The sequence below is a fragment of the Eupeodes corollae genome, chromosome 1 (genome assembly GCF_945859685.1).
Source record: "Eupeodes corollae chromosome 1, idEupCoro1.1, whole genome shotgun sequence".
Classification (NCBI taxonomy): Eukaryota; Metazoa; Arthropoda; class Insecta; order Diptera; family Syrphidae; genus Eupeodes; species Eupeodes corollae.
The window spans coordinates 129246400-129263913 of record NC_079147.1 but is presented as its reverse complement, the minus strand read 5'-3'; the positions used below and the strand labels follow the sequence as shown (position 1 = coordinate 129263913).

The 17514-nt window shown below is 30.2% G+C and overlaps 1 protein-coding gene across 6 annotated transcripts in view; it reads left to right on the top strand.

Annotated features, from left to right (window-relative positions):
* LOC129953659 (A disintegrin and metalloproteinase with thrombospondin motifs 9) overlaps window positions 1–17131 on the top strand; it is a 161069-nt gene extending 143938 nt beyond the window's left edge. For 4 of the 6 annotated variants that reach the window (XM_056066984.1, XM_056066987.1, XM_056066986.1 and 1 more), the window contains exons 21-24: window positions 2144–2311; window positions 11130–11489; window positions 11730–12344; window positions 16645–17131. In XM_056066984.1, coding sequence (XP_055922959.1) covers window positions 2144–2311; window positions 11130–11489; window positions 11730–12344; window positions 16645–16740 — 1239 coding nt within the window. In that variant the 3' untranslated portion in view covers window positions 16741–17131. Of the gene's footprint in view, window positions 1–2143; window positions 2312–11129; window positions 11490–11729; window positions 12345–16644 lie in introns of those variants that run through there. The other 2 variants (XM_056066985.1, XM_056066989.1) reach the window with 2 other exon arrangements.
* Window positions 17132–17514: the final 383 nt, after the last annotated feature.

The window sequence follows — 17514 nt, the reverse complement described above, 5'->3', positions numbered from 1 at the left end:
AGAAGAAAGCCTCAAGATTTATGTGGTATCACAATAGGCCACTTAACTATCCTAAGTGTGTCCTTCTCCATCATGGACAGACACTTTAATCTTACCTTAACTTTACCGTTCCAATCCTGTTTGGATATCACATGCATAAGTTCATCAGTTGTAATTTACAGAAATTGACTTTGAAAACTATCGTGCGAGTACAACTAAAACGGGATGCAGCGGCCTTAAAATTTGCAAAACAATTAATGAATAATTTAATAGGCGAATTGAAATTGGATGAATCTTCAAATTGTATCAAGCTGCCAGCGAACTTCTGTAAGACCACAGAAAGCGAATTGGTGCAAAAACCTTTCCCAAACATGGAACAAACTACAGAACCATCACTGGTTCAGTGCACATGTTATATTAGCAGCCAAAAACATCGATGTTAATACCATCAACTTTACCATTCAGCATGGAAATGGAAATGGACACAACAACTTATAAGTCCATCGGTACTGGTGAATCAAGACTAGGTTGTCAATTATCCAATTGAATTCTTGAATTCGTTTGATTTTCCAGGCAATCCACCGCACGTTCTAACATTAAAAACTGGCGTACTCATCCTTTTTATTCGAAACATAAATCCAGTAATGTCAGAATTTTTCGAAATAAAAAAATTAAATAAAATGGATTAGAATGATTAATGATTTTTCTTTAAAATTATTTATCTTAAATTTATTTTAGTTGTTGGCGTAGTACAGCGCGCCGGGTACAGCATGTTCAAAACATGTTGTTTTCACATCAAATAAAGTTTTATATTCTCTGCCACTTGTTAAAAAAATTAATAAAATCAGCCAACCTTATAAACGGACAATTTCAACTTGATAGAAAATTGGCAATTGGATGCAATTTGAAGACTTTTGACATTTTGGACTATATTTGTAGATCTAATACGCCCAACCCATCTACAGGCCCTGAACTTATATCATCGATAGAGTTTTTGAGCTACTTACTACGATTTTTTACTTTTTTAAGGATGCCGGTAAGGCAAAGGATTATCAAAACACGTTTTTAAGTCTATTATTTACCCAAAATATACAAAATACATTGTAAGGTTTGGAAGAATGCATTTCAAACTATTTTTAAAATGTTGTCTAAAAACTGCAAAGACCTATCAACCTTCTGAAAGAAGGTTAACTGCCAAATATTAAAAGAGAAAAACATCCAAGCAAAACGCTATATCTGGTGCAGCTTGCCTAGAAACCAATGACCATATAAATTTACAGGAAGTCATTATTCTCTAAAAAGAAGTGCGATATTTGGATGGTAAACTTGATGTAAAACGTTGCACATCTTGCTTAAAGAAAAATATAAAACACTATTGAATATGAGTTCTACTTAAAAATCTTTATTGAACTATTAAATGTCAGTACATGCGAATAACTTCATGTTAAAATGAAATTTCCACTATTGAATCAAAATGCAAAAAGATGTACATATGCAGAGCTGACGATTCATTAAAGAAGAAGTAGGTAGCAATAGACTAAACGAATGTTTTCCTTCTTCACCTCATTTTACTGTAGTTTTTTTTGCAATCTAAGAATTGGTGGAAGGATTGTCTCTAAAGAAAAAAAAAGATGTATATCCAGATTTTAAAGTTAAAGTATTTCATACATAAAAGTGATATTGCCGGAAACATTATATAAAATATTTTATCATGAATTTTCAACGTTAAGCTTGTGTTAAGGCTACGCAAACTGTGACCAAGCCTTCCTACAAATTTCAACGGAAAGGGCCTACACGGGCAAGGGACCACTTAACAATAAAAGCGAATTAATTAGATCTTTTACCTTATATGTATGAAGAAAAGCAGATATTTTATGAGGATATTAAAAACTGCCATACATGTACTTCGAAAATGATGGTAAAACTTTTACTTTTAAATGATAAAAACAGTTTTGTTGATCTTAATAGTTAGTATAGGTTTAATTTTTCGTTATTGTGTTTTTAAATGAATGTCTGGCTCTAAGCTGTGTTTTATTTATTTTTTGTAGCTAATTATTTTTCAAATAAAATACTGAACTCTTAATAATGTGACCTAAGTTTTTAAAAGAATAACTGACATTTTATTAAAATTAAATTGATTTCTAACATATATTTTAACTCACAGGTCAGAAATAAACTTTATTGGAAAACAGATGATTGGGGACATTGTGATGACAACTGCGAGAAGATCCGAACTGTATCATGTTCAAATGGTTATGGGTGCTCCATAGGAAATAAACCAATTGAAAAAAAGAAATGCTGTATGATAAAATACGTTGCGACGTGGTCACCCGTAAGTACTTCTATCTGCTATTTAGATGCTGACTAAGAAATGTAGTTAATTCAATCCACCGCAAATACAAATTTTACATTGCGCTCTAAAACACCTGATAGTGTACATTGAATTTGTTTTAACAAACAAAAATGTTTTTAGTCTAGTATATAAATACTCGTATAGTTGTTCCTATGTCTGTAACCTTTGAAGTAATTATCTATGATATTACTTTAATACATAAGTGAAAGAATGCAGGAACACTGGACATCCGCTGGTAGTAGAACGATTTATTTGTAAAAAATTAAAAATAACTGTGTTTCATATATACTATTACTTAACATAACTAAACATTTTAAAACAACTTAAATCTTATTTATAATAGCTAATAATTTCCGTAAAAAAACAGTGTTTTCTTATGTTGATACGATATAAGGCCATGATATCCACAGAAAATAAAATGCACGACTGGGTCGCACAAACTTGCTCCTGTATGCAAAAAGTCTGTTTAGAAAAGTACTTATATAAGATTTTAAAATATACCTGTAAAATAAGTTTATCTTCAAAGATATAAATGCCATTTGATTTATCAAAAAAAAACTCTCAATTCATCCCAAGACACAACTCATCCTAGGACATTTCATCCCAGAAATGAACCATACTTGTAATCATACTTATCGAAAACAATTTTTTGTGTATTCAACTAGTTCGTTCAAAGCTTTTTCTTTTAGATATCCTTATTTTAATTTCATATTAGAAAAACCAGGATGGAAAGTAAATTATCTGAAAATAAGAAAGAGGAAGAATATGTATGTTTTAATTGTAATGCGATCGCCTTGGTTGTGTAGTTAGGTAGGTGTCTAAAACCAACATAGAATAGGTCACTTGGCGTGCTCAGCTTTATGCAGATAGATAGATAATGACATGTTTCTGATGATAGTGAAAGAATGTTATTGGTAGGTAGAAGGTACTTATTACAATCCAATCACATTCCTTCTTTCCTACAGATTTTCAGCGCAAACATGAAGTTATTACGTTCAGCTTATTTTTTTTTTAAAGTAAAAAAACAAGCAGGAACACAACATTTCTATTCATGTGTTGTTGTCAGGCTCTTGTGCCTTGTGTTCTGTCAAAATAATTTACTTTAAATACAGTTAAAATAATTTAAAAAGAAATTTGTTTAAGATTCAAAATTGTAACTGAAAAATAATTTTGAATTTCGTAAAAAAATGTTGACCCGTTTTTGAGACATCGAATTTTGAAAAAAAAATTTAATATTTTTTTAAACATCCAAACGACTAAAAATTACACTTTTGATAATCAAATATTGTTAAGGCAATAAAAGAGCTTATTCAGAAAAACAAATATTGAAACCAGTTTATAAGTTGCTGATAAAAGTAAAAAAAAACAAAAAAAAAAGGTTCTATGAGCGGTACCATTCGTGAGCAATACAAAAATATGTTTTTCTTATTAAAAGAAGCCAAGTTACAAAATAAAATTTTAGAGAAAATTTAAAAAAAAAATCTGTCGGTTAGCTTTTGAGGAAATTCCAATTTTCGTTTTTTGACAAAAAAATTTTATGGGGCCACTGTTAGTTTTGATCTTTAAAAAAAAAATAAAAAAAACGCACGCGAATCTGCTCAAAACCTTAACTTCCAAGTTTGAACTCAATCAATCAATTGAAACATTTTGAAAAATGTTGAAAAAAATCGAATTGACAGTTTTCTTACAAAAAATTAAAACCTAAAAATAAATGAATAAAAGCTGCTAAAAATTGATTTTCGACTCAAATATCTTTTCTAAACTTTGAGATGTTGGCTTTAATTTACTTTTATCTTTCAAAAAATATTGTTGTTAACATTCAGTAATATTTTGGAAAAAATCGAATTGACAGTTTTTTTACAAAAAATTAAAAACCGAAAAAAATTTAACAAAAGTTGGTATTAAATGATTTTCGACTCAAATATGTTTTTAACATTTTGAGATAATAGCTTCTAACTAATTTTTACTTATAAGAAATATTGTTTTCAACATTAGGACAAATTTTGAGAAAAATCGAATTGACAGTTTTCTTACAAAAAATAAAAACCTAAAAATAAAAAGTAAAAAAGTTTGTAAAAATTGAATTTTCGACTCAAATATCTTTTCAAAAATTAAAAATATTGGCTTCAAACTTATTTTATTTTACAGAAAATATTTTTTTCGATATTCAGTAATTTTTATATAAAAATCGAACAGTCCGTTTTTTCATAAAAAATAAAATCTACAAAAAATATTACGCAAATTTGGTAAAAATTGATACGAGTACATATAGACAAACTTTAAAGGAAGACAAATCGACAGACGGGATGGGAAGTTATCAGTGTGGGTCGCATCCCAGCGTCTTTTTTTATGTCTTATAATTTGTTTAAGTTCGCTTAGCTCTATTTTTTCTTGGGTATGTAGTTGTGTGTTTTTTTCTTCGGTTTTGCTGGATATTTTTTCTTTGGAAGTCTTTGTGCCGCAGGTTTTAAGACTTTCCCATCGTTCATTGGTTTAATGGAGTACTTTGTCGTCAATGTTATCATTTACATGATAGGGTGCTTATCGCGGAGTCGATATTGGATTGATAAATTTTGGATCTTCCCCCGAAAGAGAGAGCTGCTCTCATTCCCAGGTATATAACTGCGATCTTGTTGTGATCTATGAACTTAGCACCGTTAGTTCTTGGCAAAAGTAATTTCCAAGCTTCTAATTGGTTGGTGTGGTAGAAAACGAAAATAGTTTTTTTTTAGATAGTGGCATCATTGAGAGCTGTTTAGCAGTGTTTGCCATTGCCCATACCTCGGCTTTAAAAATTGGTCAGGGAGTTTAAAGGAGTTTGCAAGATCCATTGCTTTCGAAAAGAAACCTGCAACTCGAGCATTAATTTGTGTCAAGAAAGAATTGTTTGTTAAAGTACAGACATGGTGTCATGTAGTCTGTTCTTTAGTCACATTTTTTCCTAAGTATTCTTGTAAGATTCATGCATTTCCTATTTGTCTTTTTTTTTCTGGTAAGTAAGAGATTGAGTATTGATTCGAATCCTACTGTTAGCGTGGTCCTCATCCCCCACGTTGTACCTACGCATGCATTCCTTGCACCTTTGCAAGGGTCTTAAGATGTTAAGCTGTTTGCTGACCCTTCCATTATACCATTTTAAAATAAGTGAGCACTGGTCTGATCATTACAATGTACATCCACATGATCCACATGAAAATCCTATATCATAAGCAGTATATGATCTGATCTTTTTTTGGATATCTTTAGGGCATTTAGACCCCAAGATTACTCTTAGATATTTGGATTGATATTATATTTTAAATGGAATACCATTGAGTCTGAGATTTTATTTTTTACAATCTCAATTAATTTCTGGTACTGAGTGCAATCTAAAAATTAGCCCCCCTACGTTTAATAGTAAACGTAAATTTGAAGATTTTTAAAATCTTCATATCATCGGTCAAAGTTAATTTCGAACATGTTCGCAGAAAATTATTTTAAGACTGCATTTTAAGATTTTTTGCCACAATCACCTCTTCTTTTATTTCTCCAAACACACAATAATACAGTTATCCTTCAACAATAATTTTTTCTATTCTACACTCGTTTGATAGAATAGAAAGTATTTGAAGTAAGCTTTTAATATTTTGTCTTGCCTGATTGTCTTTTATTAACTCCATACACCCTTTCCTTGATAGGTATCCCATCACTTTCCGGTCACAAAGAGAATTTGCATGTCTGCTTTATAGCTGGATTTAATGGAATGATTTCATGTCCATAATCTTTGTCCATCTAATTTCAATCTGATTCAGGCTAGCTTAAGAAGGAATTTACCTCTTAAAACTATATAAGCTATGGCGCTAAACAGTGATCTTAACCAATTAATTAGTAAATCCTTATTAAAAATTGGTTCAATTGGGCGCTTAAAGTGGTTATTAATTGCCTTGTTGCCATTAGAGCTACGTCATTGTCCTAGGCAAAGGTTTTTTCGACTGCACTATTTTTTACGTTGTAGAGGGCTCTAATATATCTTTTCTCACAAAGCAATACAAGGCCGTTAGTAGGCATGTTGTGTAGAAGATAAGGTTTCAGGCCTGAAATCGCTTCGTATGTAAATGTCTTAAAGTCTCTCTACTTAGGGGTTTATGGTATAGTCTTTAGCGTTAGTAGTATTAGGTCATGGACGTGATTATATTTTGAACAGCTTAGATTTTCCTTTTGGTATGCTAAATTTACGTCCATATATCTGATATCAGTCTCCAAGACTTACGGAAAAATGCTAGCACATTATTTTTACGTATGAACTTACGAATAAGAATGAAATATAAGACATAGAAAATCACATTTTATGTACATGAAATTTAATAGTTAAATGGGTCACATCTTTGATATCCGGCGGCTCTGAAACTTGTCGCTATAGATTACAATTATTAACTTTCAGTAAGATTTTAGTTGTTACATATTTCAACCCGCCAATGGTGACCTACTGGTCTGTGAGACCGGGTGTGAGAAAAACTGCGAATAACTTTCTTCTCCGTTATTGTTTTATGTTGAATTTGAAGTTGTGTATTGTAATAAAAGAGCTTCTGTTGATTTAATATCATTGTTTCATTGTCAAGGAGCATAATATTAAAAAAGTTAGTCAAAGTTAAACATTGTTTCAACTAAAAAAACAAAGTGTTTTCATTTGCTCTCTTGCAAAATTCATACAATGGTCCATGTGTACTTACCTCAAAACAGGTTAATTTTTTAATTTTCTTGTCTGAATAGTATCATTTTTTCGTATTATTAGAAAAGTTGTTATTCTGGCTGATACTATTCTTTTGGCCCTCATTTTAGCTGGTCGAGTAGAATTTATGACACGCCGCGCCGCGCCGGCCGTACAAGTTATCGCTCTTCTCATGATGTTCTTGTTCCTGCCTTATACCCTTTTCGAATTGTTCCCATATTTTTGTGGATCAGCAATATGATTCTTCACAACCTTTCTTGATTCTGTTAAAACAGCTTTTTACGTACTGAGAGCCGTAAATCCTTCAGATCATCAATTCTTGCTTTAAATGAAGCTGTCAAAGCCTTTCCAGAGCCCATATGTGTTTCAAATTAATTTCAAGCAGTTGTTTTATCACTCTTTTTGATATTTTTACAAAGTTTAGTAAAAGAACACACTTGTAAAATCCTGCACGGAAATATTCCCAGTGGCCTCAATTTTTGATAGGCTATTCGGTAGTTCATTGATATTGGGAATTCTAAGGCTCATTTCCAAATTTCGCCTTTAATTTTATGAAGTTTTAATAGTGAAATACGTACCTTTTTACAAAGTGTACCAGTACAACACTTTCACCAGCTTTAAAAAAGCAAAAATCTATTCCAAAATCTATTCCATCCTAGTGGTGGGCGGTGAATAGTGTACCAACAATATTTTTCATATAAAAAAATTATTTAGTTTGAAAATCTAGTTTTGTTAAATAGATTTTTAGTCGAAAACAAATTTGTACCAATTTTAGTAGCATTTCTTAAACTTTTACAAATTGGATAAATGAAATTAATTTGAGAGCTATCAAGAACCGAACATCATTTGTTAATTGCGTACTATTTCTAGTAAATTTTATTTTTGTATGAACAAATTTTAATAAAAACAAAATACTGAATATCGAAAACAATATTTTCTGTGAAAAAATATAAGTTTGAAGACAATATTTTTAATTTTTGAAATGAGTCGAAAATCAATTTTTAGTTTTGTTTTTTGTTGTGTTTTTTGTTAGGTTTTCATTTTTTGTAAAAAAAAACTGTCAATTAGATTTTTCTCAAAAGATTAATGAATGTTAATAACAGTATTTTTTAAAAGATAAAACTAGTTTAAAGCCAGTATCTCAAAGTTTTGAAAAGATATTTCTGTCGAAAATCAATTTTTACCAACTTTAATTAATTTTTTTGTTTAGGTTTTTATTTTTTGTAAAAAAATTGTCAATTCGATTTTTCTCAAAATTTGTCCAAATATTGAAAACAATATTTTTAATAAGTTTTAATTAGCTGAAAGCCATAATCTCAAATTTTTGAAAAGATATTTGAGACAAAAATCAATTTTTACCAACTTTTGTAAAATTTTCTTTCAACTTTTTATTTATTGTAAAAAAACTGTTAATTAGATTTTTCTCAAAATGTTCCCAATGTTGAAAACAACATTTCCTATAAGTTAAAATTTGTTGAATCCATAATCTCAAATTTTTGAAAAGATATTTGAATCGAAAATCAATTTTTACCAACTTTTGTTAAATTTTCTTTTAATTGGATTTTTTTTTTAAATATACTTTTTTTGGTATCGTTACCATATATTTTATAAATTTTAATTAAGGTCTCTAGCGTTTTTGGTTCGCAAAATATTTATGGTTTACCAAAATGTTCACCTTTTTTTAAACTGCTATGGTAACAAAACCACAACGCAATTTTCTTAGGAGCCCTTTCTGCAGTTTTCTGACTTATTAGCTGTATAACAAAATTTATTTAAATTCGATATCTCTTCTGGTGCTTGAGCTATCGACGATGAAAAAACGTCGCGAACTTAGGGACGTTCAAACGTAAGTACGTACACACGCACGCACAGTCATCTTTCTAAAAATGTTTTATTTCAACTCTATCGACCTAGAAACGTCACAATGTCAAAATTTTCAATTCGACAAATCGGACGCATTACAATAACTTCCTATGGGAAGTTAATAAATCGTTCAGTATTTAAATACAAATAAAAATTACAAAAGATAAGTTAAAGTTATCAAATCTAAAATGTTTTTTATTTTACATATTTGCATTTGTGAGTAATATGACAATTCCAGATTGACTTTTTTTGTAGTGAAATTTTGCATTCACAAAGCTAGTTAAATTTTGACTACGTAGTCACTAGATTTATGAATGCGCCCATTAATGCTATTGCTTAAACTACCCCTCCTAGTACCAAACAGAACTTTATTTCTTATTCAATCTAAACAAATCGGAGTCACTCAAGAACAACATTCACAAAGATAAGTATTAAGTTCTGTTTCATTATATCGATCACCAATGTTGCATCAGTGGTAAAGTTATGTCTTACTTTTTTATATCAGAAACTATAGCGTTCGAGCCAAGGACACTCCATATTTAAACCGGAAACCTATCCGTCATTCTAGTTTTTCTTTCAAGCTGAAATGTCGATATACACGCACACGTCTACAGCTTATATTGACTCCACGAAATGATGAAAGATCACTGACAGTATTTAAAAAGTATGGAAATGAGAATAACGAATTTCATACCTTTATTGCACAAGTTTTTAGCAACAATTAGTTTTTAAGGGAAAATATATTAAATCTGACTCAAAATTTGGGGGGCTATAAACTAAATCAACAAAGTGTTGAAATTTTGTGTTTCATTCTGTGTGAATTGTTACACTTTATTATTTATTCATCTTTGGTTTGATCTCTACCTACCCCACAAAAATGTTTTTTAGTGGTACTGAATCTTGTCAAGAATTGACAAATTCTCAAAGAGTAATTCCTGACATGAAAAGTGCTTTCTCAAATATATCCGATTCGGCATATAACCTAAGGTTTCCTCCATCCCTGTAATTACTCGCACACATGAATGGTTGAGAGTTGTAAGTCCATAAGCATTTGATTGTCTACGGACTGTTGTGCCACCTAATGAACTTGTTTTATTAATATAATCATAGTACAGACAATTTTATATTTTTATTTCGACATATTATTAGAACTACTTGAAACCAACGCTAATTTGAAATTTTTCAATCCATTTGATTTGAGTTGAATCACTTTACATAATACGGAACGCTTAGTATCAGTATCAGTTATCACATACACCGATTAATTGTAGAGATATCTATATATTTATTATTTTTTCCTTAATATTGAGCTTAAATTTTATTTACATTACGTATAATAAATTCCATATAAAACAGGAAGTTGTTGTAATCAGTCCGATTTGTTGAATTGAAAATTTTTACATTTATTAACATTTCAAGGTCCCTCGATTTAAATATTTTTGTGTGGTTTATATCCAACAAAGAAAAACGTTATTAAAGTCTTGTCAAATTTTGAGAAAAATCGAATTGACGGTTTTTTTTTTGCAAAAAAATAAAAACCTAATAAAACACTAACAAAAGTTAGTTAAAATTGATTTTGGACTCAAATATCTTTTTAAAAACTTAAGATATAAGCTTCAAACTAATTCCTGCCAATCAAAAATATTGTTTTCAACATTCATACATTTATTTTGGAGATAAAATAATGTTTTGTTGATAAAATATTTGAGGTGCCAATAATTATGTTTTTAGTTGTTTTGATTTATAAAAAAAAGTTACCTACTTGATTTTTTTTGTATACTATACAAATTTTTGAAACGACGAAACAGTCAAATTTTTCAATTCGTCAAATCGGACCGACAATGACTTCATATTGGAAGTTAAAAAACGTAGCTATATTTAATTGTTGGAATCTTATTTTAATTGAATTAATATAGGTATATTTATAATTTCAATAAACACGAAAGGCGTTTTACTTGGTCCTTGTAAAATAAAACAATACAGGAATATTATTAAAAACTTTTATTCCGAGACACCAACAGTCTACGTAAGCAAAATCAGACAGACAGACAGCTTGATTAGATTAGACAAGTAATAAAATGAATGTGTTCAGCTTAAGCAAAATCAATATATTAGAGTGGCTGAATTCAGCTACATTTCAACACTACTGGTGCTACTAGTCTAATAGATAACTGTTTAAAAATGCCCACTTATTTTAATTTTGTTTTGTTTTATATGTACTTTTAGTGTTCCGTTGAGTGTGGTGTCGGAATAAGAAAAAAAGAATTCTATTGCGCAAAAGTGTTCAAATCTGCAAAAAAAGGTTTGCGCAATAAAAGGGAACAAATTGATTCAAAGTATTGTAGTCTTCTAAGGATACCGACACCAAATCGATTAAAAAAAACTTGTAAAGTGGCTTGCAAATGGATTCCGGATGCTTGGTCAACATGTGTTAGTGATTGCAGTACAGAATATCAAACAAGACCAGTTAACTGCACAAATATACTTGGAAGACAAATATCAAGCAGATTTTGTGATGCCTTAAAAAAACCGATTGCAAAACAGATGTGCCCACATTGTGTTCGACGAGAATACAAAATAACAAAGGTAAGAATAGCACACAATCCATAGAGGGTATACTATCCATGATTTTGTGCAAAAGGCTTCGTTAAATTGAAACATTTTATATATTCTTGGTATATCCTATACTCACATTAATTAATATTTATTAACTATAAAATTTGAATGATTTTAATACAAACTAAATTTAAAAATTTGTAGATTAAGAGCATTTCCTATTGATTTATTAATAATTGCATTGTTTATAAATATTGTTACTTATTTTAGTGCAATTGTGAAGGTTATAGGAAACGGCGTGTAGTCTGCAGTGACAGCTACGGAAAAATAATTCAATGTCCAAACAAACAAAAAATACTTAAAGAAAAGTGTAGACCGCCAGAAGAATGTTTTCCAAAATCATGTGCAGATGTTAAACGTTTTCACGAAGTCCTTCATGATGGAGAATACCATATTTTCATCAAGAAAAAGCTTATGAAAATTTACTGCCACAATATGAATGGTAAACCAAAAGAATACATAACTTTAAATCCATCAGATAATTATTCGATTTATTACGATAATAAAACAAAAAGTCCTGATATGTGCCCTCCAGCGTCGAGAAAGTTTGAATACAAAGATTTTGACATAAATGGTGGTCGTACGCATTTTCGCAAGGTGGCAATTGATATTGTAAGACTTCGTGTTATTGAAAATGACTTTACGTTTGCTGATACAGTTGGAACTCAACAACCTTTTGGATCTGCTGGTGATTGTTATAATCAGAATGGAGAATGTCCACAGGGAGACTTCTCGATCAACTTTAACACAACGGGTTTTTCAATCAGTTCAAAAACCAAATGGGATATGTTCGGTAACAGAGCTGTTATAAAAACACCAAACAATGTGAGTGAAAAAAATGAAAATATTTTTAAAATTATTATTATTTTTTTTAATTTACCAAAAACCTCAGACTAAAACAGAAAGGCACTGGAATTATAACTATACTCTGTCAATATTCAACTTTCAGCAAACTATAAAGAATTTCAATGACTTATGTTTCCCCCAGAGAGAGCATTGTAAGTTTTCAGAAATCTGGTATGGAAATAAAAGAGTAGACGTACCTGTTTGTTGATAAAGATTTTTATTGTATTATACTTACCTTACCTACTTATGTCACATGTCTCACATGTGCTGAAAACACCTGCACAGTCCTTAATGCAATTGAGCATATTTGGGACGAACTGGGACGTCGCATTGCACAAAAAAGTTACAGAAACATTCATGAGCTTAAGACTGGTCTCCAAGAAGAATGGGAAAATATACCAGCAGAAATTTGTAGAAAACTGGTGTCTTCAATGCCTCGACGCCTTGAGGAAGTAATAAAGTCAAAAGGATACGCCACAAAATATTAAATACAATGTGTCCGATTATATGAGAGACAGGAAGTTAGGAAGTTTTTTAAGTTTTTTGTTAATTGTTTTTAAATGAATATTCAGAATGTTGTTTTTGTTTACTTAAATTAAATATGAGTTAAATATGATTCTTTATGATGTTTAATTTTCACACCACCCATACATTTTATTAGAGAAATTGCACTTCCAAAATTCTTCTTTTCAATGTCCGATTAGTCGTGGGAGCCACTGTACAAAAACGATTGCTTAATTCATGAGAGGCGTCAACTTCTAAATACTGCGTTAGCACTAAAAACTACGATAGGAGTCCAATACGTTTAGACTAGGAATGGAAATATTTTTATGAGGAGAAGTGAGGGTGACAATTCTGTAAGAATGAATTGTATTTCTGGTTTTGATAAAATAATAAAATATGAGTATTGTTAATCCTATTCCTTATTCAGTTTAAAGTATTGGTGATTTGCCAATTTTTAGTCCCTAGTCTCAGAAAAAAATGTTCTAATTTCCTAGCTCACATTGAGTCATTAAAAAAATTTCCAGCTATAATAGTTTTAACAGAAATTTGTTTTCATGAGAGTGAAATAAGCCTTTATAATATACCGGGTAATGCGCTTTTTAGTTGTTGCAATTATTTTTATTCGTCAGGTGGTATTGCAGTTTACATTGATAAAAATTTCGTTCAGCAATTCTCAAAAATCGACATTTGCAGTGCGGATGGTGTAAAGTTATCGTTTTGCTATCAAAACGAAAACTATACAATGTTATGTTTTTATAGATTGCACGCGTTTAGTAAAAGTTTGTTTATAGAGGAACTCAGTCACCACATTTTTACTCGTTTAAAAGTCAACAATAAATCAAAATTTTTTGCACAATTAGTATAAAGCTAAAAAAACATCCAAATAATGTAAAACCAAAAAAGTATTACCTCACACTTTGTATAGCTGTTAGTACAAATGTTGAATCGACTCGCGAAAACTATTATTGTTACTTATTTGAAAAATCAAAAGGCAATATAAAAGAAGAATGGAAGGCTGTTGATATCATTTTAGGCAAAACAAAAAAGCCAAACGTAATAGAAACTATTGTAGTTAATTATGTTCCTCTAACTGATGTTAACTGTATATCAAATAAATTTAATGAATATTTTATTGAAATATCTGATGTATTGAAGCCATCTAGTAATACCGGTGATGATTGTAATTGTTATAATCAACATTGTCTAGATGCTGAATTCATACAATCAAATAGCTTTGCTTTTAATTCTATAATAATAATTTTAACTTTAAAAAATAAAAATTCTTGCACTTCAGATGGAACGTACTTAAAAAAATTGCATTCTTTGTTTCCGATGTTTTGAGTTACATATTTAACTTAAGTGTTGAACAGGGCTGTTTTCCTGAACAATTTACTTGCGCTGAGGTTATTCCCCTGTTTGAAAAGGAAGATAAGGTTAACTACCAACCTATTTCTATCCTTCCTACTTTTTCAAACATTTTTGAATAACTTATGATTAATAGAATTACTTCTTTCCTAAATAAAAATAGGTTTTTTAGTGAAAATCAATTTGGTATGCGTTCAGGAAAATCAACCGAAGATGCAATTCTTAGGCTATGCAGTCAGCTTTATGGCAGTTTGAATAATAATAAATCTACGTGGTTGATCACAATTTACTTTTAGGTAAGTTGTATAATGCAGGATTTAGGGGAGTCATTGTTCAGTGGTTAAAATCATACTTAAAGGGAAGAGTTCAAAAAGTTATTATCAACGTCAAACAAAGTGAAGCTCGTTTTTTAAAAAACGGAATTCCACTGGGATCTATACTCGGCATTTTATATTTCCTAATATATATTAACTTTATTTTTAAGCTTTGAATGGCCTTTCGACGGCTACCAGTCTAATTCGGATTTTAATTGTGTTTTACTAATTTAACTGAAAGTTGGCCTTTATACAAGGAATTGGGAATTCTACCTATGAGACATTTGTATATTTTTAAAGTACTTAAAGAATTTTTCAAGCAAAGCGTAATATTCCTAGTAGAAACTCGCAGTTATATAATCTAAAAATAAACAACATGCACCTTGTCAATGAACCCACTGCCCATAAGATTCATTTCTCTAACTATAATACTGCCGCAGCACCAAAGTCATTTAATAAATTACCCTTGTCTATCAGAACAATTCCAAACTTAAACTCTTTCTTAAAAAAGTAAAAGACTGGCTTTTTACAATTTATTTAAATTCTATTGATAAGTATTATTGAATTTTGTATCACAGTTTTATAATCATAAAAAATTTACCATTTTGTTGTTATTTTTTTTCTGAACTTTATGTTGAATGTATGTATGTATATACCTACTCTTTTTATGTATCAGTTATACTATCTTTGAAATATTTATTGATTTATTTATTTGATATGTTTCTAATTCTAATACTGTTAACGATATGGAAATTTACCTGGGTGTAAAGTACTAACGACACTGCTCCTTGAAATAATTGCTATTGACGAAACAGGGTTAGCCTCGATAATTCCAAGCCGTTCAAATAGTCGGCCCACATAGCCACTTTTTGATAATGTAATGGAATCGTCGAGTCTGTCATAACAAAACAAAATTAAGCTGTGAAAACTTTTACCTCAAAAACTAGTTTTAAATGCAATATCAAGCGCTCAATATCCAATGAATCTCTACCAATGAATCCGTCATTAACGTATGTAGGATCTATTATTTTGTCACCAATGAATATGCATGAATCAACTTTAGAAGTCACAAATGATGATGATTTTTTTGTTGCCTTACCACTAGTCATCTATATCATATATTTTTGGTACATAGCTAGTTCTAATATAAGCTTCACAGTCCGTAAATGATGTCATATATTTTTTTTCTCTTCGCCAATGTTTCTTGGTCGGTCTTTAATACATAGTTCCAGTTTACTCACCGACCAATAAAGGTTTAACTGTTTTTCTTTTAGGTGTTTCCTCCGAAATGCATTTCAATCAGGTTTCAACGCATTCCTTTAAAATACAGAAAGATACGCTGGCCTCGACGCCTACAGAAACACGACTATTGACGCACTACGTAGGCACAAGAGTGGCTTAGTGACAAGACTCAAAAACTTATACAGATAACTTACAGACCCACATGACTTGGAGGTAAGGACACTGAAGTTATCAGTCCAGTCGTTAATTCCAGTGATCCTAGTATGTTCCCTTAAATCAATAAGATATTCAGGATAAAGAACTTCCGTGTCTGAAACTCCAAAGAAATGAAGAGAACATGGCCATACTTACGACAGCGCCAGTAGATCCAGAAGAAGCCATCTTTGACAATGGCTTCTTCTTCTTATAATTGAAGACCCGAAGGAAAAGTGGAGGCGGTGGGAGCTGCTTTTCAGCAAGTGAACAAAGTGAATGTTAGCATTCGAGCCAACCAAGATCTGGAAAACAGATACTTAATCAATTTTAATTTCGAAATGATATGACATAATGGCGGTCTGAGAACCGCGGTTTCATGTGGTTCAATGACGATTTCTTGGCAAATGCCATAATCGCCGAGCAAACGGGGCTGATTAAAATAGCTGGAAATTAAGATTTTTCATAAAATATAAAGTGCGTCTAATAATATGGCCAGGGACTGTCAATTAAACTGTAGATAGAAAAAAAAAAACAATTAAAGCACTCGCTATTTATAAATGGTCACTCATAACTATTATGAAAAAAATGAGACACTAAAATTAATAAAAAAAAAAACAATTTAATAAAATAAAATTTAATTTTAACTTTTATTTTTTTAGTTTCACCGGTCTGCCACCAATCGAAGAGCATTTTGCGGAGGACATTGTGGTCGCTGTGCAATTTCAACTCGCTCAGGCTTGGTTTTAGATGTGTAGTTGGAAATGTGCTGGTATATATTTGTATTATTTATAAATTGTTTTTTTTTTTTTTTATTATTTTAAACGCAACGTTTTCAATCTTATATTATAGTGTAAAGTACTCATAGAACAATTGTAAATGTCAAGAAGAAACGTATTGTTAGGAAAGTACTTGTATTTTGTTGTGCCTCTGGTAAAGTATTATTCTCAATTACCATTTTGCCCATTCCCTTTGCCTCTGGAAAAATATTATTTTCAATTATCATTTTTATTGTAATTTCGTTCCAGTGTAATAATACAAAACATTTATCTAATGCATATTAAATACCAAAAAGAAAAAAATTTATTGATTAATAGGTACCGATAATAATGTTTTATGAAATTAAAGAAGATTATAAGAAAATATAAACATACATTATATTCATTTAATTTTATAGTTATTTTATAATGCAAAGCATATGTATAATTTTAAAATGCCATTGAACAAATAAGTTAAGAATAAAAAATGTAACGATAAAAATAATAAGCGATGCTTTCTATATCTGCTTCAATTTAATAAAATCATCCATAAAATGGGAAATGCTACAAACGCATCTTTTTATCTTAACTCTCAAAAAGCAATGAGGTTGAAAAATATTGAATGGCTTGTTTGTTCAGTATAGAATTTTCTACAAACAAGGGTTAATATATGTTATTTTTTTTGCATTGTAAAATATTCCCACTATTTTACCTTAAGTGCGAGCTCAAGTTTATAAAAAGGTTTAAAATTGTTTAATTTTTGTTTGAAGAATT